The following is a 21973-nucleotide window of genomic DNA, read 5'->3' as shown; positions in this document are numbered from 1 at the left end:
TCATTAGGATTTGTCTAAGGATTCTGTCCCTGTCAATTACCTTGTTAGTGACTGGAACCTGCCTCTTAATGGGGTCAGTCTCTCAAGGACCTTGACCTGGGCAGGTTTTGAAAATTAGTGTTTGCGGTGGGCTGTTCCATTCCCTTATCTCCCCACTCCCACAGCCAAACTGACCAAAGGGCTGTACACCTTTTACTTAGCTGCCTCCAGTACTACATGAAAGAGTGCTAGAGGCTCTCAGTTCTATTAAAAATAATTAATTAGTATCTGCTCTGTGTGAGGCACACACACTTGGAAGTTGTTTACCACCTAGTAGGAAAGGCAGATAAGAAACAGAAAATTGCAATATATTCGACTTGCCAATGGTGTCAATCAAGATGAGGACAGTGGGCTGTGAGAGCCCTGAAGGAGATGTCACCTAAAGTGAATCTCAAAGGATAGACATTCTTTGGCTCTAGGAGGATGAAGACATTCTAAACAGAGGGAATGGCATGAGCAAAGATACGGAGATCTGAAACAGCATGATATAGCCAGAAAACTTTATCTAAGCAGTGTAGTATATAAGAGTGTCAGACATCAGCAGTGCCTAGATGGAGGCTCCTGGAGAGGTCATTATAACAGCAGATACTTCTAATGGAATATTTCCAGGATACCATGCTAAAGCAATTTAGCTCTATTTATTTCACAACCGTCTGAGGTGGATACTATTTTTGCAAGTGGGAAAACTGAAGCCCAGAGAGGTTAGGTCAGCAACATTCACTGTTGCACGGCTAATGGGTGGCAGAGTTGGGATTCAAACCCAGGTCAGCTTCAGAGCCCAAGCTGTGCATTGAGATTGGAAATATGTGTCAAGTTACTGAAGACTTTAATTGCTACTTTGAAGAGAATTGGCAGGGTCCTATAAGTGATAGGAAGCCCCTTAAGGTAATTTAAGTAAGGAAAGTGACCAGGGACCAGAAGATTTGGGATTACAGGCCCTTCTTTAATCAGGCTAACTGACTGTGGCTTCAGCCAAATCTCTTTCCTTCTTTGGACCTCTATTTTCTCATCTGTAATGTGAGGGCAATGATAAAGTGCTCATCTTAAGGATCTCTTTTGGCTCTTTGAGTTTTTTGCCTCTCTAGCTAGGGCTGGGGAAGAGACTAGATTCCTGACTGGTGAGACTGGTAGGCACTTTCTCTATGTGCTTTGTTCTTCTTTATATATGCTTTATACATGCTGTACCTCTTGCCCTGGAATACCGTCTTGCTTCCCTCCTGTCTTTCCAAATGCTATAGCCATCCACCCCTCTTCTCGTGACTTCTACAGTGCTACAAACTAAGTTAGCTATGGCTCACTTTGGCCCCGAATTATATGCTATCTTGTATTCTTTGCTAGTTGCTTCCTTTATAATCTTTTCTTCCCATATATATTTTGGGCCTCTCCTTTTCTTCTACTTTTTAGTTTCTCTTACCCCCTAAAGCATCTAACGCAGTCTTGGTTACAGTGGGGTCTTGGAGAAAATCTTGTTAATCATTTTCTTTCTCTTCTGGCAGTGTGTGTGAGCACAGCAAAGAGAATCTTATGACCCCCTCTAACATGGGGGTGATCTTTGGGCCCACTCTCATGAGAGCTCAGGAGGACACTGTGGCTGCCATGATGAACATCAAATTCCAGAACATTGTGGTGGAAATCCTAATTGAGCACTTTGTCAAGGTATGTATTTCCTATCCTCACCATCACTCCTCCAACCATGTGACACTTTCCCCTAGCCAATTTTTAGAGTTGTGTCTTGTCTCTGGTCCAAGTTATAATGGAAGGAAATTCCATATGACACAATGACATTTAATAGCATTTCTGACCCTGTGAAATTCATTCGTTCAGCAAACATTGCTTGACCATGCAACTATTTTATTATCAGACCCCATGCAAGATGGTATAGAAGAAGAAAAATATCATTGTACATGCCTTTAAGGAGTTAATAGTATAATATGGAGACAACCATGTAAACAAAGGAAAATGATAGGTATAAAAGTGGTATATGTACAATTAAACCATAAAGAAAGCAATACTTATTAAAACCCCATCACATTCTAAAGAATTTAAGGTGTTATATTTATATGGTATGTAAAATATGAAGTAGTGTACATTGTAATTAGGTCAAATGAAAAATGAAAAATCATGATACAGATAGAAAATGAACCCAGGAATGAGACTAGACAAGAAATATTTAATGACAAGTCCTATACACTTGCTACGGATGGCCCTACATTTGACTCTAGGCTTTCTAGCAGCCAATGCCATCCTAGCAGAGCATAATTCAATAAAAACTTTTCTTCAGGGGGAGGGGACTGGTGATATAGTCCAGGTGGTATGCACAGTTCAAATCCAAGCTCTTCCACTTACTAGCTGTATTAGGTAAGATACAGGTTAGGCTGCTAAGATACCACAGTGGCTCCAACACAAGAGACATTTATTTCTTGGTTTGGAACAGTTCAGCAAGGTGGTCCAGGCCTGATACAGTGACTTGACAAAGGCTAGAACCCAGCTTACTTCTTTGTTGTTGTTCCGTCATCCCTAAGGTGCTGCTTCATCTGCATGACCAAATATCTTCTACATTATATCAATTGGGAAGTATGAAAGAAAGAAAGCTGAGGATATAACCCTTTCCTTTAAGGCAATGACCTGGAAGTCACACATATCACTTTTATTTACATACCATTTATCAGAATTTAATCTCATGGTCAGATCTAGCTGTAAGAAAAGCAGGGAAATTTAGTTTTTGTTTGGGGCAGCCATGTGCCTAGCTAAGACTTTAGTTCTTTTACTAAAAGAAGGAGAGAATGGATATTGGAGAACAATTGACATTCTCTGCCATATTATCTGTGTTACATTGAGCAATGTAACTTCTCTGATAGTCATTTTGTTTCAGCTGAAATGTGAAGATGATAATAAACACATGCTATGTGACAGTTACATGCCCAAGGCCATTTAGCTAGTGAGAGAGCTAGAATTTAAATCCATGTACCTGGCTCAGAGTTGAAGTACTTAATCACTATACAGTGCTGCCTTACCAGTCATTTTGGTACAGTGATATTATTGGGTATATACAGGGCACTTTGGGATTATCAAGGATGGGTACTTGCAGAGAAGTACAACCTATGTCAATACTTAAAGTGGGAAAGAAAGGGAAATAGGGAAAAGAAATTTCAAGGAGACGGTTCAGCATGAACAAAGGCCCAAGGACCTAAAACCCCAAACCATTTTATATTGTTGGAACATGAAATGGAAATAGGAGTGGCAGGAGATGTGATTGGAGGCAGACGGTGGCCATGTCCTAAAAGGACTAGGCTTTGTCTAATTAAGGAGTTTGGAATGTTTGAAATTGTTCTTGCAGGCTTGGGAAAGCCTTGCTTCAAATTAGAGTAGTATGATGAATAGAGTTACATTTGGGAGACTGTGTGGATGGGACTCTACTTCATACATATAAGAAATACAGAATGGGAAAATTTTAGAAAGATGGAGAAAAAGCTCAGTTTGGGGCAGATTGGATTTGAGATTTCTGGAATGTATCCAGAGAGCAATATCTAGGAAGTAGTTGACTATGAATCCAAAGCAGGGATTGGCGAACTTTTTATTGAAGAACCATATAATAAATATTCTAGGCTTTGTAGGTCATAGATGTGTGTCACAACTACTCAACTTCACCTTTGTTTTGGGAAAGCAGTCATAGATAACATATAAACAAATGAATGTTCCAATAAAACTTTATTGACAAAACTGGCAGTAGACCTGTGGACTGTAATTTTCTGACTCTTGGTCTATAACCCAGATATCATTTATTGATTAACTGATTGGTTCATTCATTCAGAAAATATATTTTGAGTATCCACATTTGCCAGGTACTGTTTTAGGCATGGGGATACAGCCCTCATTTAATTTAGAAAAACAGTATCAATATAACTAAAATATATAATATGTTAAATGGTAATGAGCATTAAGATGAACAGTAAAGCAGAAAATGGGAATAGGAAGGGTTGAGAAGTGGTTTTCACATTTTAAATACAGTGGCCAGGAAGACCTCATCAAGAAGGACTTTTGAGCAGAGACCCATAGGAAATAAAGGAATTGTTCATTCAGATATCTGGGGGGAAATCATTCTAGGCTGAAGAAATGGTAAGTGGAAAATCCCTGAGGCAGAAATGCATATATCATGTTCATGGTACAAAAAGGAGGCCAGAAGGCTTAATCAAAAGAGGAAACAGAAGAAGATGGTTCAGAGAGGAAATGGAGAGGGAAAGCTAAATAGATCCTATAGGGCCTTAGAACTCATTGGAAGGATTTTGACTTTACTGTCTGAGTAGGATAGAATGAGGTTTTTGACTAGAGAAATGACATGATTTGACTTATATTTAATAGGACTATTCTGGATGCTTTGTGGATAATAGCTGTAGGGGAACAAGGGTAGAAGCAAAGAGTCTAATTAAGAGCCTGTTTCAATAATGCAATCAAGAAATGGTTTGTACCTTGGATGACGGTGGTAACAGTGGAGATGGTGAGAAAGTGGTCAGATTCTAAATAATTTTGAAGGCAGAGCTGACAGGACTTGCTAACAAATCATGTGGAATGTGGGAGAGAGAGAGGAGTCATGGATAACTTCAAGGTTTTATATCAGAGCAACTAGAAGGATGAAGTTTCCATTTACTGTGATGGATAGGCTGAGGGAGAAGAAGATTTGAAAAAAAGAGCAGGAGTTCAGTTTGGGACTAGTTAAGATAGATATGCCTATGAGACATCTGAGATCAGAGAATAGAACAGGATTAGGGAAATAAAGTTGGCCTTCCATAGCATAGAGGCAGTGGTTAAAACCATGCGAGTTTTGCCTAGGGATACTTGTAGCAAGACAATAAATGTTAGACCAAAGATTGAAATCTAGGGAGTGCCAATGTTTTAAGGGCCATTAGAAGAGACCACAAAACAGATCAAGAAAGAATGTTCAGTAACATGAGAATGAGGAGATAGGGGAGCCATAGACTCCTGGAGAGGAGATAGTTTTTGGAAGAAAGAGTGGACAGTGGTTTCCGTTTCCCAAGACAAGTCATCTAGGGCAGGAACTGAAAAGTATTTACTGCTTTAAGTGTTTTTTAAATTTTTAAATAAAAGCAATACATATACATGGTAAAAATTTCCAACCATGAAGAAAGTATAGAATGAAAAGTAATTCCACCCTTTACTTATTCTCAACTCCTAGTTCCAAACGTCATTTCAATAATTTATTCTTTGTCATTCTGGCAAAGAAAAACAATACATATATATACATACACATGCATTAATATATTTGATAGATTTTAATATGCATATTTTATTTCTCTACTGAGAAAGCCTAAAAACCCTAGACATTATATATAAAAGCAACACAAAACAGAAAAAGACTCACAGACTTAGAGAACGAACTTATGGTTACCGGGGGGAAGGGTGGGGGGACAGGGATAGATTGGGAGTTTAAGATTGACATGTACACACTGCTATATTTAAAATAGATAACCAACAAGGGCCTACTGTATAGCACAGAGAATGCTGCTCAATATTCTGTAATAACCTAAATGGGAGAAGAATTTGAAAAAGAATAGATTACGTGTATATGTATAACTGAATCACTTTGCTATACACCTGAAACTAATGCAACATTATTAATCAAGTATGCTCTGATATAAGATAAAAATATAAAAAAGAAAACTTTAAAAAAAACAAAAAAAGAAGACTCTGAAACATGAAGGGAACAAGGCACACCAGACCATGTACGGACCTTGGGACCTGAGGAATGACATGGCCACAAGTCATCAGGGTTTTGATTTTGCCTCAGGTCTTCCAGATTGGGTAGTGTAGAAGCTGACAACCTAAGAACACCAACGGGTACAGTCAAAAGAGGTCCCAGCAAAAGCCTGCTCTCTCTGTCCAAAGGAACTGGAAAGGAACAGCCTAATGACAAAAAAAATTTAGAAAATAACCCCTTCACCACAAAATGCCACCAAAAACTTGAGGCCTCACCCCCACCCTCAGCAAATGCTGAGTGGAAAGCCTAGACTTCTATCTTTGCCAGTCTGTAACAAGGCACCTCAACCAACCTCTTCCTGCCCCATGTGGTTGTGTCAAGGAGGCCAAGTGGGGAACCAGACTTTCATCCTCACCTGGTGGTAATGAGATACCTTCCCCCACTCCCAATGGTGTCAGTGGAGACCACATAAAGCACCTGGACTCCCATGACCATTTAGCACTAGAGTAGTGTCAGAGGAGGCCTGGCAGAAATACAGGACTTTACCATTACTCTGTGGTAGTAAGTCTACTACACTGTGGTATCAGTTGAGAGGAGACCATGTGGGGAACCGTAATGAGACACCCTTCTTCTCCAGCCAGAGTGGTATCAGCAGGGCCTAGTGAGGAGCCTAAACTCCTACATTTGCCTAGCAGTAACAAGGTAGTGTTTCCTTCCCTACCTACTCCTAACAAGGAGCCTTTCCTTCCCTTTGGGATGTCAATGGAGGCCAAGGGGAAAATCTGGACTTCCACTCCATCCTCGCAGTAATAAGGTAGTGCACCTCCTCCCCTGCAGTGGCACTGTGAGAAGAGGCCTGCTCTAACAGAAGGTATAAGTAAGAACAAGATTCTCATGATACCCAAAATGTGCAGGCTTCAGTTGAAAATTATTTGTCATACCAAGAACAAGGAAGATCTCAACATGAATGAGAAACAGAGACCATCAAAAGACATCAACATCCAGATGACACAGATGTTAATTATCTGACAAGAATTTTAAAGCAGCCATCATAAAAATGCTATAATGTGCAATTAAGAATACATTTGAAACAGATGGAAAAATTTCAGCAAAGTAATAGAAAATTTCTGCAGAGTAATACAAAGACTCGGGAAAGAAATAGAAGATATAAAGAAGAAACAAGTGAAAAATATAGAACTGAAAAATGCCATAAGTGAAATTTTAAAATTCACTGGATGTACTCAACAATACAATAGAGAGGACAGGAGAAAGAAACAGTGAACTTACAGAATAACACAAATTTTGCAATCCAAGCAACAGACTACTAAGAGAATTTGTTACAGCAGACCTATCCTAAAATAATGGCTAAAGGAAGTTCTTTAAACAAAAAGGGCACAATTAAAGAAGGGATCTTGGAATAGCAGGACAAAAGAAAGAACAACAGAACGAGCAAAATTATGAATAAACTTCATAGACTTTTATTCTCCCATTTCGATTTCTCAATTACATTTTTTTTAACATCTTTATTGGAGTATAATTGCTTTACAATGTTGTGTGAGTTGCTGCTCTATAACAAAGTGGATCAGCTATATGTATACATATATCCCCATATCTCCTGCCTCATGCATCTCCCTCCCACACTCTATATCCCACCCCTCTAGGTGGACACAAAGCACTGAGCTGATCTCCCTGTGCTATGCGGCTTCTTCCCACTAGCTAGCTATTTTACATTTGGTAGTGTATATATGTCCATGCCACTCTCTCACTTCATCCCAGCTTACCCTTCCGCCTCCCCGTGTCCTCAGGTCCATTCTCTACCTCTGCGTCTTTATTCCTGTCCTGCCCCTAGGTTCATCAGAACCATATATATATTTTTAGGATTCCATATATATGTGTTAGCATATGGTATTTATTTTTCTCTTTCTGACTTCACTCTGTATGACAGTCTCTAGGTCCATCCACCTCACTACAAATAACTCAATTTCGTTTCTTTTTATGGCTGAGTAATATTCCATTGTATATATGTGTCACATCTTCTTTATCCATTCATCTGTCGATGGACCGTTAGGTTGCTTCCATGTCCTGACTATTGTAAATAGAGCTTCAGTGAATATTGTGGTACATGACTCTTTCTGAATTATGGTTTTCTCAGGGTATATGCCCAGTAGTGGGATTGCTGGGTCGTATGGTAGTTCTATTTGTAGTTTTTTAAGGAACCTCCATACTGTTCTCCATAGTGGCTGTATCAATTTACATTCCCACCAAAAGTGCAAGAGTGTTCCCTTTTCTCCACACCCTCTCCAGCATTTACTGTTTGTAGATTTTTTCATGATGGCCATTCTGACTGATGTGAGACAATATCTCATTGTAGTTTTGATTTGCATTTCTCTCATGATTAATGATGTTGAGCATTCTTTCATGTGTTTGTTGGCAACCTGTATATCTTCTTTGGAGAAATGTCTATTTAGGTCTTCTGCCCATTTTTGGATTGGGTTGTTTTTTGATGTTGAGCTGCATGAGCTGCTTATATATTTTGGAGCTTAATCCTTTGTCAGTTGCTTCATTTGCAAATATTTTCTCCCATTCTCAGGGTTGTCTTTTCGTCTTGTTTATGGTTTCCTGTGCTGTGCAAAAGCTTTTAAGTTTCATTAGGTCCCATTTGTTTATTTTTGTTTTTATTTCCATTTCTCTAGGAGCTGGGTCAAAAAGGATCTTGCTGTGATTTATGTCATAGAGTGTTCTGCTTATGTTTTCCTCTAAGAGTTTGATAGTGTCTGGCCTTACATTTAGGTCTTAAATCCATTTTGAGTTTATTTTTGTGTATAGTGTTAGGGAGTGTTCTAATTTCATTCTTTTCCATGTAGCTGTCCAGTTTTCCCAGCACCATTTATTGAAGAGACTGTCTTTTCTCCACTGTATATTCTTGCCTCCTTTATCAAAGATACGGTGACCATATGTGCGTGGGTTTATCTCTGATCTTTTTATCCTGTTCCATTGATCTATATTTCTGTTTTTGTTCAGTACCATTCTGTCTTGATTACTGTAGATTTGTAGCATATAGTCTGAACTCAGGGAGCCTGATTCCTCCAGCTCCGTTTTTCTTTCTCAAGATGGCTTTGGCTATTCGGGGCCTTTTGTGTTTCCATACAAATTGTAAAATTTTTTGTTCTACTTCTGTGAAAAATGCCATTGGTAGTTTGATAGAGATTGCATTGAATCTGTAGATTGCTGTGGGTAGTATAGTCATTTTCACAATGTTGATTCTTCCAATCCAAGAACATGGTATATCTCTCCATCTGTTTGTATCATCTTTAATTTCTTTCATCAGTGTCTTATAGGTTTCTGCATACAGGTCTTTGGTCTCTTTAGGTAGGTTTATTCCTAGGTATCTTATTCTTTTTGTTGCAGTGGTAAATGGGAGTGTTTCCTTAACTTCTCTTTCAGATTTTTCATCATTAGTGTATAGGAATTCAAGAGATATCTGTGCCTTAATTGTGTATCCTGCTACTTTACCAAATTCATTGGTGAACTCCAGTAGTTTTCTGGTAGCATCTTTAGGATTCTCTAGGTATAGTATCATGTCATCTGCAGACAGTGACAGTTTTAGTTATTTTCTGATTTGGATTCAGTTTATTTCTTTTACCTCTCTGATTGCTGTGGCTTAAACTTCCAAAACTATGTTGATTAATACTGGTGAGAGTGGGTAACCTTGTCTTCTTCCTGATCATAATGGAAATGGTTTCAGTTTTTCACCATTGACAACGCTGTTGGCTGTTGGTTTCTCATATATGGTCTTTATTATGTTGAGGTAAGTTCCCTCTATGCCTACTTTCTGGAGGGTTTTTATCATAAATGGGTGTTGAATTTTGTCAAAAGCTTTTTCTGCATCTATTGAGATGATCATATGGTTTTTCTCCTTCAACTGGTTAATATGGTGTATCACATTGATTAATTTGCATATATTGAAGAATCCTTGCATTCCTGGGATAAACTCCACTTGATTATGCTGTGTGATCCTTTTAATGTGCTGTTGGATTCTGTTTGCTAGTATTTTGGTGAGGATTTTTGCATCTATGTTCATCAGTGATATTGGCCTATAGTTTTCTTTCTTTGTGACATCTTTGTCTGGTTTTGGTATTAGGGTGATGGTGGCCTCGTAGAATGAGTTTGGGAGTGTTCCTCCCTCGGCTATATTTTGGAAGAGTTTGAGAAGGATAGGTGTTAGCCCTTCTCTAAATGTTTGGTAGAATTCACCTGTGAAGCCATCTGGTCCTGGGCTTTTGTTTGCTGGAAGATTTTTAATCAGTCTCAATTTCAGTGCTTGTGATTGGTCTGTGTATATTTTCTATTTCTTCCTGGTTCAGTCTCAGAAGGTTGTGCTTTTTGAAGAATTTGTCCATTTCTTCCAGGTTGTCCATTTTATTGGCATACAGTTGCTTGTAGTAATCCATCATGATCCTTTGTATTTCTGCAATGTCAGTTGTTACTTCTCCTTTTTAATTTCTAGTTCTATTGATTTGAATCTTCTCCCTGTTTTTCTTGATGAGTCTGGCTAATGGTTTATCAGTTTTGTTTATCGTCTCAAAGAACCAGCTTTTAGTTTTATTGACCTTTGCTATCGTTTCCTTCAGTTCTTTTTCATTTATTTCTCATCTGATGTTTTTGATATGTTTCCTTCTGCTAACTTTGGGCGTTTTTTGTTCTTCTTTCTCTGATTGCTTTAAGTGTAAGGTTAGGTTGTTTATTTGAGATGTTTCTTGTTTCTTGTGGTAGGCTTGTATTGCCATAGACTTCCCTGTTAGAACTGCTTTTGCTGCATCCCATAGGTTTTGGGTCGTCGTGTTTTCATTGTCATTTGTTTCTAGGTATTTTTTGATTTCCTCTTTGATTTCTTCCCTGATCTCTTGGTTATATAGTAGTGTATTGTTTAGCCTCCATGTGTTTGTATTTTTTACAAATTTTTTCCTGTAATTGATATCTAGTCTCATAGTGTTGTGGTCGGAAAAGATACTTGATACAATTTCAGTTTTCTTAAATTTACCAAGGCTTGATTTGTGACCCAAGATATGATCTATCCTGGAGAATGTTCCACACGCACTTGAGAAGAATGTGTATTCTATTGTTTTTGGATGGAATGTCCTATAAATATCAATTAAGTCCATCTTGTTTAATGTATCATTTAAATCTTGTGTTTCCTTATTCATTTTCATTTTGGATGATCTGTCCATTGGTGAAAGTGGGGTGTTAAAGTTCTCTACTATTATTGTGTTACTGTTGATTTCGCCTTTTATGGCTGTTAACATTTGCCTTATGTCTGGAGGTGTTCCTATGTTGGGTGCATAAATAATTACAATTGTTATATCTTCTTCTTGGATTGATCCCTTGATCATTATGTAGTGTCCTTCTTTGTCTCTTGTAATAGTCTTTATTTTAAAGTCTATTTTGTCTGATATGAGAATTACTACTCCAGCTTTCTTTTGATTTCCATTTGCATGGAATATCTTTTTCCATCCTCTCACTCTCAGTCTGTATATGTCCCTGGGTCTCTCTTAGACAGTATATATACGGGTCTTGTTTTTGTGTCCATTCAGCCAGTCTATGTCTTTTGGTTGGAGCATTTAGTCCATTTACCTTTAAGGTAGTTATTCATATGTATGTTCCTATTACCATTTTCTTAATTGTTTTGGGTTTGTTATTGTAGGTCTTTTGCTTCTCTTGTGTTTTCTGCCTAGAGAAGTTCCCTTATCATTTGTTGTAAAGCTGGTTTGGTGGTGCTGAATTCCCTTAGCTTTTGCTTGTCTGTAAAGCTTTTAATTTGTCCATCAGATCTGAATGAGATCCTTGCTGCGTAGAGTAATCTTGGTTGTAGATTTTTCTCCTTCATCACTTTCAATATGTCCTGCCACTCCCTTCTGGCTTGCAGAGTTTCTGCTGAAAGATCAGCTTTTAACATTATGGGGATTCCCTTGTATGTTATTTGTTGCTTTTCCCTTGTCTCAATTACGTTTGCTGCTTAAAGCAAAAAATAATTTTTTCCAACTTTATTGAGGTGAAGCAAAAATTATGGTATGATCTGATGTGGTTCTCAGTGTATGTGAAGAAAATGCTTAAGACAGTGGTATTAACAGAGCATAAAAAACATCAAGTGAAGAGAGATTTAAATACATTTCACCAATGACATGAAATGTTCACACTAGTAGCCTATGATGTTATGTATATACAATGTAATACCTAAAACAACCACTAAAAACCTATAAAAAGAGATGCACTCAGAACAGATAAATCAAATTGGAATTCCAAGAAATGTTCAAGAAATCATAGCTATCCTAAATGTTTATGCACTAAACCAAAAAAAAAAACTAAATAAACTTCAAATTAGATGATGCAAAAACTTGTGGAACTGATATGAGAAATATAAAATCCATAATTATACTTGGAGACTTTAACAACCTTCTCTCTCAAGAACTGAAAATGCAACTAGACAGAAAATCAGAAATAGAAGAAATCAAGAGCACCATCAACCAACAGGATCTGATCAACACTGATACAATACTACACCCAACAGCATCAGAATATACATGATTTTTAAGTGGCCATGGGGCACATACCAAGATAGTCAATATTCTAGTCTATAAAATAAACTTCGAAAAATTTTTACAAATTGAAATCATGCGTGTGTTTTCTCTGACTGCAATGGAATCAAACTAGAAATCAATAACAGAACGGCAACATGAAGCTTGGCAGAAAAAATGGTGATGTTAGAGAATCCAGCTTCCCTGTCCCCACACAAGAACAATGATTGGATAACTATCCATGAACAAAAACACCTCTAGGAGGCTTCTATAGTCTCCTTCGGAAGTTTAGCAACACATTGGAGCAACAACAACAACAACAAAAAGAGGATAATTGCACAAGAAGAGAAGGAAGAAATTGCATTTTGTTTTCATCATCCCCATCCTTCAAGTCAACATTGTTTAGTGCCAAGAAGGAACTTCCCAGCTAGGAAAAGTTCCTCTTGCCCGGAAGGGAAGAAGGGAGTGAATGACCATCTTCTCCAGCCTCTCAGGGCACTATGTAAATGTCCCACTTCAGTTTTGCACCACCCAGACCAGCAAAGCTGAGATGTATATAGCTGGCTAGGAACAAAGAAGAAAAGCAGAGGCTATTATTAGCAGACATGCAGTGGGACTGGTCAAAGTCCACAGAGACCTGCTCTGCAGACAGACTCAGCAGATTTCACCACTGATGAAGCCAGTGGCCAGCACAGCTGCTATGAACCCACTGCAGATCTTGACCAGCTTTTTCCCCACAGGTGTTCATGTTCCCTAATGGCAGCCAACTGAGTCCATCTCCACTCTCTCTACCCACTCACTCCTGATGGAGCCCAGGAACCACCTGGGCAGCCATCCAAAATCTCTGCAGCTGCACAAGTGTAAAAGACAAGCTGCCCGAGACCCTCCCTACCCCCACTGGAGCCCAAGAGCCATGCCCACAGGCAGTGTGGGCCTCTGCAGCTGTGTGAGTAAGGCTGGTTTAGGACACCAACCTACAGACACTAGGCTCACCACCACTACTGTGCTAGTAGTGGGCTAGCCTACCCAGCTGTGCACCTGCACACCACTGGCCTGACAACCATCTTTGGCCTCTACCGTAGCACACACATCCTCAGGGGAGAGCGTGCAGCCATGGATGACAACCACTTGTGCACCTGGCTCAGGCTCTGCCTTCTGTCACTGGCCAGCACCACTGCCCACCCATAACTAGCCCCTCCAGCTGTGTGCCTGCATGCTCCCAGCCCAACTCCCATCATCAGCCACCACTGCAGTGTGAATGCCCAGGAGGAGAGTATGCAGCTGCAGGAGTGTACACCAACAGCCAGGGACCCCACAGCTGCATATGGGCTCAGATCAGGCCATGCATTCTGTCACTGGTCAACACAACAGCACTCATCCTTCCATCTGTGTGCCTGCACACCTCTAACAACTCTGTCACCAGCCTCCTTTGAAGTGTGCATACCTGGGGAGAGAGTGTGCAGCCATAGAAGATCATTCTGACATCCAGGGCCTCTGCAGCTGCCAGTGTGCTCATAGTTGGTCCTGACCTTTGCTACCTGCCCTGGTTCCCATCACTATATGTCTGTCTGCAACTAGCCCTTGCTTATAAACAGGCATCTGCAGTTGGCACCTATAGCTGAGTGTGTGTACACCACCAGCTCCAGCCACCACAGCTGCCTGCCCTGGTCCCTAGCTTTTGGGCCTGGAGGTGCCACTTAGGACCCCAACACCCCTTGCAACTACTGTTGACCCCCCACAGTACCCACCAAGGACCATGCAGTTGATGATACTATGGACCCCAGTAACCTGGGCCAAAGAGACATCATGCCCCCATGGTGCCTGACACATGCTTCCAAACTTAGCACCCTGTACTACCAGACTGAGGGTTGTAGGACAACTCAGCATGCCCCCACTCACAGGAGAAAGGCTTCCCTTACTGAAGTCAATCCATAAAGTCTAGAAGTTGTGACTGCTTCTTCAAATGAGCAGACATGTATGAAAGGCTATACAGGATCATGAATCTGAGAAACATGTCTCCACCAAAAGAATATGGTAAACCTCCAAGAGTTGGCCCCAAAGAAATGGAGATCAGGAATTGCCTGACAAAGAATTCAAAATAATTGTTCTATAGTGCCCAGAGAGCTACAAGAGAAAACAGACAAATAATTTAACAAATCAGGGAAACAATATGAGAACAAAATGAGAAGTTCAATGAAGAGATAGAAAACATAAAAAAGAAACAAATTTTGGAGCTGAAGAATATAATGACTGAATTGAAGAATTCAATCGAGAGCTTCAACAGCAGACTTGAACATGCAGAAGAGAGAATTAATGAGCTAGAAGACAGACCAATTGAAATTATCCAATCAGAGGAGCAAAATTTTTTTAAAGTATGAAAAGTAATGAAGAAAGCCTACAGGACTTATGAAACAATATCAACAAAAATAATGTACTAATGATTGGAGTCCCAGAAGAAGAGAGGGAGAAATGGATTTAAAGTTTATTTAAAGAAATAATGGCTGAGAACTTCTTACACCTGGGGAGAGATTTGGACATCCACGTTCATGAAGCTAACAGATCACCTCGAAATTTCAATCCACAACAGTATTCTCCAAGACACATAATTAAAAAACTGTCTAAAACCTAAGATAAAGAATTTTAAAAGCAGCAAAAGAAAAGAAATTCTCTCATACAAGGAAATGCCCATAAGGCTGTCAGTGGATTTCTCAGCAGAGGCCAAAAGATAATGGGATGATATATTCACAGTGCTAAAAGAAAGAAACTGCCAACCAAAAATACTTCACTCAAGAAAGTTGTCCTTCAGAATTGAAGGCAAAGTAAAGATTTTTCCTAATAAACAAAAGCTGAGGGAATTCATCATCACTAAGCATGCCTTACATGCTGAAAAGTTATTCAAGCTGAAACAAAGGATGCTAATTGGCAACATAAAGACATTTATATGAAAATATACAATGCACTGGTAAAGGTGAGCATATAGTCAGATTCATAATACCCTAACACTGTAATATGGTGATGTGTGAACTACTTAATTCTAGTACAAAGGTTAAAAGACAAAAGTACTAAAAATATCTATAGCTTCAACAATTTGTTAATGGATACACAATATAAAGAGGTGTAAATGGTGACATCAAAAACATAAAAGGGGGAGGGGAGTAAAAAGTATTTGTGTGAGATCAAACTTAAATTGTTAGTGTAAAATAAACTGTTATATAAGATGATTTATGTAAAATTCATGGGTAACCTTACAAAACAAAAACTTGCAGTAGATTCACAAAAGATAAAGAGAAGGGAATCAAAACATAGCACTGTGGAAGATCATCAGTTTACAAAGGAAGGCAGCAAAGAAAGGAAGAAAGAAAAATATAACTAGAAAACAGCCAAAAAACAATAAGATGGCATTAGTTAAGTCCTTACCTGTCAGTAATTACTCTAAATGATAATAGAATTCTTCAGTCAAAAGGCATAGAGTGGCTGGATGGATTAAAAAAAATAAGACCCAACCATACGCTGGCTAAAAGAGACTCACTTCAGCTTTAAGGACACACACAAGCTCAAAGTGAAAGGAGGATAAAAGATATTCCACGCAAATAGGAACCAAAAGAGAGCATGAGTATCTTATACTTATATCAGACAAAATAGACTTTAAACCAAAAATGGTAAAAAAAAAAAAAAAAAGACAAAGATGGTCATTATATAATGATAAGGGGGTCAATTCATCAAGAATATGTAACAATTATGAATAAATTTGCACCCAAGAGTGGAACACCTAAATATATTAAGCAAACACTAACAAATCTGAAGAGAGAAACAGACAAAAATACAACAGTAGTAGAGGACTTTACCTCACTTTCAACAACGGATGTATCATCCAGGCAGAAAATAAACAAGGAAATGTTGAACTTGAACCATACTTTAGGCCAAATGGAACTAACAGATATTTATAGGCATTCCTTGGAGGTATTGTGGGTTCAGTTACAGACCACTGCAATAAAGTGAATATTGCAATAGAGTGAGTCACACAAACTTTTTGTTTCCCAGTGCATGTAAGTTATGTTTACACTATACTGTAGTCCATTAAGTGTGCGATAACGTTATGTCTAAAAAAAAATGTACATACCTTAATTTAAAAATTATTTATTGCTAAAAAATACTAGCCATCATCTGAGCCTTCAGCAAGTTGCAATCTTTTGGCTAGTGGAAGATCTTGCCTCGATGTTGATGGGTGATGACTGATCAGGGTGTTGGTTGCTGAAGGTTGGGGTGGCTATGGCAATTCCTTAACATTATGACAACAGTGGATTTTGCCCCATCAATTGACTCTTCCTTTTACAAACGATTTCTCTGTAGCATGAAGTGCTGTTTGATATCACTTTACCCACCTTAGAACTTCTTTCAAAATTGGAGTCAATCCTCTCAAAATCAGCCACTGCTTCATCAACTAAGCTTATTTGTAATATTCTAAATCCTTTGTGGTCATTTCAACAATATTCACAGCATCTTCACCAGGAGTAGATTCCACCTTCAGAAATTACTTTCTTTGTTCATCCATAAGAAGCAACTCCCATCCATTAAAGTTTTATCATGAGAATGCAGCTATTCAGTCATATCTTCAGGCTCCACTTCTAATTTTAGTTCTCTTGCTATTTCTATCACATCTGCAATTCCTCCTGCACTGAAGTGTTGAACCCCTCAAAGTCATCCATGAGGGTTGGAATGAACTTCTTTCAAACTCCTGTTAATGTTGATATTTTGACCTCTTCTAATGAATCACAAATGTTCTTAATGGCATCTAGAGTGGTGAATTCTTTCCAGAAGGTTTTCATTTACTTTGCCTGGATCCATCAGAGGAATCTCTATCTGTGTCAGCTATAGCCTCATGAAATCTATTTCTTAAATCATGAGACTTGAAAGTTGAAATTACTCTTTAATCCATGGGCTGAAGAATGAAGATTGTGTTAGCAGGCATGAAAACATTAATGTCATTATACATCTCCATCAGAGCTCTTGGGTGACCAGGTGCATTGTTAATGAGCAGTAATATTTTGAAAGGAATCTTTTATTCTGAGCAGTAGGTCTCAAGAGTAGGCTTAAAATATTCAGTAAACTATGTTGTAAACAGAGAGTAGATTTAGCATAATTCTTAAGAGCCCTAGGATTTTCAGAATGGTAATTGAACATTGGCTTCAACTTAAAGTCACCAGCTGCATTCACCCCTAACAAGAGACTCGGCCTGTCCTTTGAAGCTTCAAAGCCAGGCATTGACTTCTCCTCTCTAGCTGTGAAAGTCCTAGATGGCATCTTCTTCCAACATGACTGTTCTGTGTATATTGAAAATCTGTTGTTTAGTGTAACCACCTTCATTCTCTCAGCTATATCTTCTGGATAACTCGCTGCAGCTTCTACATCAGCCCTTGAAACTTGATGTTTCACCTTGCCCTTTTATGTTATGGAAACAGTTTCTTTCCTTAAACCTCACAAACCAAACTCTGATAGCTTCAAACTTTTCTTCTATAGCTTCCTCACCTCTCTTAGCCTTCTCAGAATTGAAGAGTTTGGACTTTGCTTTGGATTAGGCTTTGGCTAAAGGGAATTTTGTGGCTGGTTTGATCTTTTACTTAAACCACTAAAACTTTCTCCATATCAGCAATAAGGCTCTTTCACTTTCTTTTTTTAATTATTATTATTTTTTATATTTAATTTGTATTGAAGTATAGTTGATGTACAATATTATATTAGCTACAGATGTACAATATAGTGGTTCATAATTTTTAAAAGCTATACTCCATTTATAGTTATGATAAAATATTGGCTATATTCCGTGTTGTACAATATGTCTTTGTAACTTATACATAATAGTTTGTACATCTTAATCACCTCCCCCTCCCCCTTCCCTCTCCCACTGGTTACCACTGGTTTGTTCTCTATATCTGTGAGTCTGCCTCTTTTCTGTTATATTCGCTAGTTTGTTGTATTTTTTGGATTCCACATATAAGTGATAGCATACAGTATTTGTCTTTCTTTGTCTGACTTATTTCACTCAGCATAATACCCTCCAAGTCCATTTGTGTTGCTGAAAATGGCAAAATTTCATTCTTTTTATGGCTGAGTAGTATTCTGTTGTGTGTGTGTGTGTGTGTGTGTGTGTGTGTGTATGTGTATATCTATCACATCTTCTTTATCCATTCCTCTGTTGATGGACACTTATTTTGCTTCCATATCTTGGCTATTGTAAATAATTCTGCTATGAGCATTGGGATGTGTATATCTTTTCAAATTAGTGTTTTTTGTTTTGTTTGGATATATACCCAGGAGTGGAATTACTGGATCCACTTTCAATCCTGAGAAAGAAGAGCAAAGCTGATGGCATCATACTATTTGATTTCAAACTATACTATTTTAAAGCTATAGTAATCAAAACTCTATGATACTGGCATAAAAATAGACACATAGACAAATGGAACTGAATCAAGAGCCCAGAAATACCCATACGCACATATAGTCAACTAGCATTTGACAAGAATACTCATTGGGGATAGGATAGTTTCTTCCATAAATGGGGTTGAAAAACTGGATTACCACATGCAGAAGAGTGAAATTGGAACCCTATCTTACATTTAACTCAAAATGGAATAAAGACTTAAACATGAGATCTGAAACTGTAAAACTCCTAGAAGAAAACATAGGGAAAATGCTCTTCGACATTGATCTTTGTAGTGATTTCCTGTATATGACACCAAAAGCATAAGCAACAAAAGAAAAGATAAGTGGAACTACATCAAACTAAAAAGGTTCTGCACAGCAAAAGAAATAGACAATGAAATGAAAAGGCAACATATGGAATAGGAGCAATTGTTTGCAAACCATATATTGGGTAAGGGGTTAATAACCAAAATATATAAATGTACAGTTCAGTGTTTTTCTTTTCTTTTTTGTTTTGTTTTGTTTGATAAATTTATTTATTCATTTATTTTTGGCTGCATTGGGTCTTCATTGCTGCGCACGGGCTTTCTGTAGTTGTGGCAAGGGGGACTACACTTCGTTGTGGTGTGCGGGCTTCTCATTGCAGTGGCTTCTATTGTTGTGGAGCACGGGCTCTAGAGCGCAGGCTCAGTAGTTGTGGCTCACGGGCTTAGTTGCTCCACGGCATGTGGGATCTTCTCGGACCAGGGATTGAACCGGTGTGCCCTGTATTAGCAGACGGATTCTTAACTACTGCACCACCAGGGGAGTCCCTAACCAAAATATATAAAGAACTCATACAACTCATTAGTAAAAAAACAAACAACCCTATTGAAAAATGGGCAGAGGAACTGAATAGACAGTTTTCCAAAGAAGATATACAGTTGGCCAACAGATACATGAAAAGATATTCAATATCACTAATCATCAGTGAAATGCATATCAAAACTACAATGAGGTATCACCTCACAACAGTTAGAATGGCTATTATCAAAAAGACAAGAGATAACAAGTGTTAGCAAAGGTGTGGAGAAAAGGGAACCCTTGTGCACTGTTAGTGGGAGTGTAAATTGGTACAGCCACTATGGAAAATAGTATGGCGATTCCTCAAAAAATTAAAAATAAAACTACCTTATGATCCATCAATCTCACTCCTGGGTATATATCCAGAGTAAATAAAAACTGATTTTGAAGGGATAGCCACACCCGCATGTTCATTGCAGCATAATTCACAATAGCCAAGATATAAAAACAACCTAAGTGTCCATCACAGATGAATGAATAAAGAAGTTGTGAGATTTTACATAATATGAGTGAATGAAGAAGTTGTGAGATTAAATATAACATATATTCAGCCAGGAGAAAGAAGGACATTCTGCTGCTATGCAATAACTGGGTGAACCTTCAGGGCATTATGCTAAGTGAGATAAATAAGACAGAGAAAAACAAATACCATATGATATCACTTATTTGTGGAATCTAAAAAAGCCAAACTCAGAGAAATAGAGAGTAGAGTGGTGATTACCAGGAACTGGGAGGTAAGGGAAATGGGGAAATACTGTCAAGGGGTACAAACTTCCTGTTATAAGATTAAGAAGTTCTGGGGATCTAGTGTACCGTATGGTGATTATAGCTAATAATACTTTATTATATACTGGAAAGTTGTTAAGAGAGTGGATCTTATATGTTCTAACCACAAAAAAGAAATGGTAGTTATGTGATGGGATGGAGGTGTTAGCTAATGCTATGGGGGAAATCATTTGCAGTATACAAATGTATCAAATCAGCACACTGTACACCTTAAATTTACACAATGTTATATGTCAATCATAACTCATGAAGCTGGAAAAAAAGAAGGGCAACGTGAAAAATCTCCAAAGACTTAAATATTAAACACACTTCTCAATAATCTGTGAGTAGGTAAGGAGTCTCAAGAGAAATAAGAAATTACATTGAACTGAATGACAGTATAAATATATCAAAATTTATGGAAAGCAGCTAAATCAGTTTGTTTGAGAGGGAAACTCATAGGATTGAATGCTTGCCTTAGAAAAGAGGAAAGGTCTGAAGTCAATAAACCAAAATGTCACTTCAGGAACTTAGAAAAATAAGAGCAACATAAATCCAAAGCAAGTAGAAAGAAGGAAATAGTAAATATAAATAATGAAGATAAGATAAAAATCCCTGGAATTGAAACCATAAAGACAAAAGAGAAAATCAATGAAAGAGTTGGTTACAGAGAACCAATATCCAAAGATCAATAAAATTAACAATCTTTTAGAAGGCTAACAAAGCAAAGGAAGAGAGTAGACACAAATTACCAATATCAGGAACAAAATGGAGGATATCATACTAATCCTGTGGATCTGGAAAGGATAATAAGGGAATAATATGAACAAATCTATGTGCATAAATTTGATAACTTAGATGAAATGGACGAGTTCCTTAAAAAGTACAAACTACTAAAACTCACCCAATATGAAATTGATCATTTGAATAGCCCTGAAACTATTAAGGGTATTGAATTCATATTTGAATACTCTCTGAAAAAGAAGTGTTTAGGCCCAGATAGTTTTACTGGAGAATTATACCAAGTGTTTAAAGAAAAATTAACATCAATTTACAAAATCTCTCCTAGAAAACAGAATAGGAGAAAACACTTCCCAACACATTGTATTAAGGCAGTATTTGCCTGACATAAAAACCAGGCAAAGAAGATAATACAGAAAAAGAAAATTATAGACCAATATCCCTCATAAATGTAAGTGCAAATATCACTAACAAAAAGTTTGAGGATAGAATTCAGAAAAATTTTAAAAAAAACCACTATACACCATGATCAGATGGGATTTATTCCTGGAATGCAAGGTGGTTCAGTTGATTTTAAAATCAGTGAGAGAGTGGCATGGACATGTATACACTACCAAATGTAAAATAGATAGCTAGTGGGAAGCAGCCGCATAGCACAAGGAGATCAGCGGTGCTTTGTGACCACCTAGAGGGGTGGGATAGGGAGGGTGGGAGGGAGGGAGACGCAAGAGGCAAGAGATATGGGGATATATGTATATGTATAGCTGATTCACTTTGTTATAAAGCAGGAACTAACACACCATTGTAAAGCAATTATACTCCAATAAAGATGTTAAAAAATTTTTCCATATTAACAGGCTGAAGAAGCAAAATTACA

General features: G+C 38.0%; 1 protein-coding gene across 4 annotated transcripts in view; it reads left to right on the top strand.

The window, feature by feature from the left end:
• Nucleotides 1-21973, top strand: part of OPHN1 (oligophrenin 1) — a 599884-nt gene that overhangs the window by 498422 nt on the left and 79489 nt on the right. For all 4 annotated transcript variants that reach the window (XM_059910821.1, XM_059910818.1, XM_059910820.1 and 1 more), the window contains one exon: nucleotides 1536-1695. In XM_059910821.1, coding sequence (XP_059766804.1) covers nucleotides 1536-1695 — 160 coding nt within the window. The remainder of the gene's footprint in view (nucleotides 1-1535; nucleotides 1696-21973) is intronic.

This window comes from Balaenoptera ricei, chromosome X, assembly GCF_028023285.1.
Source record: "Balaenoptera ricei isolate mBalRic1 chromosome X, mBalRic1.hap2, whole genome shotgun sequence".
In the NCBI taxonomy this organism is placed as follows: domain Eukaryota; kingdom Metazoa; phylum Chordata; class Mammalia; order Artiodactyla; family Balaenopteridae; genus Balaenoptera; species Balaenoptera ricei.
This window is presented reverse-complemented; position numbering and strand designations above follow the sequence as displayed.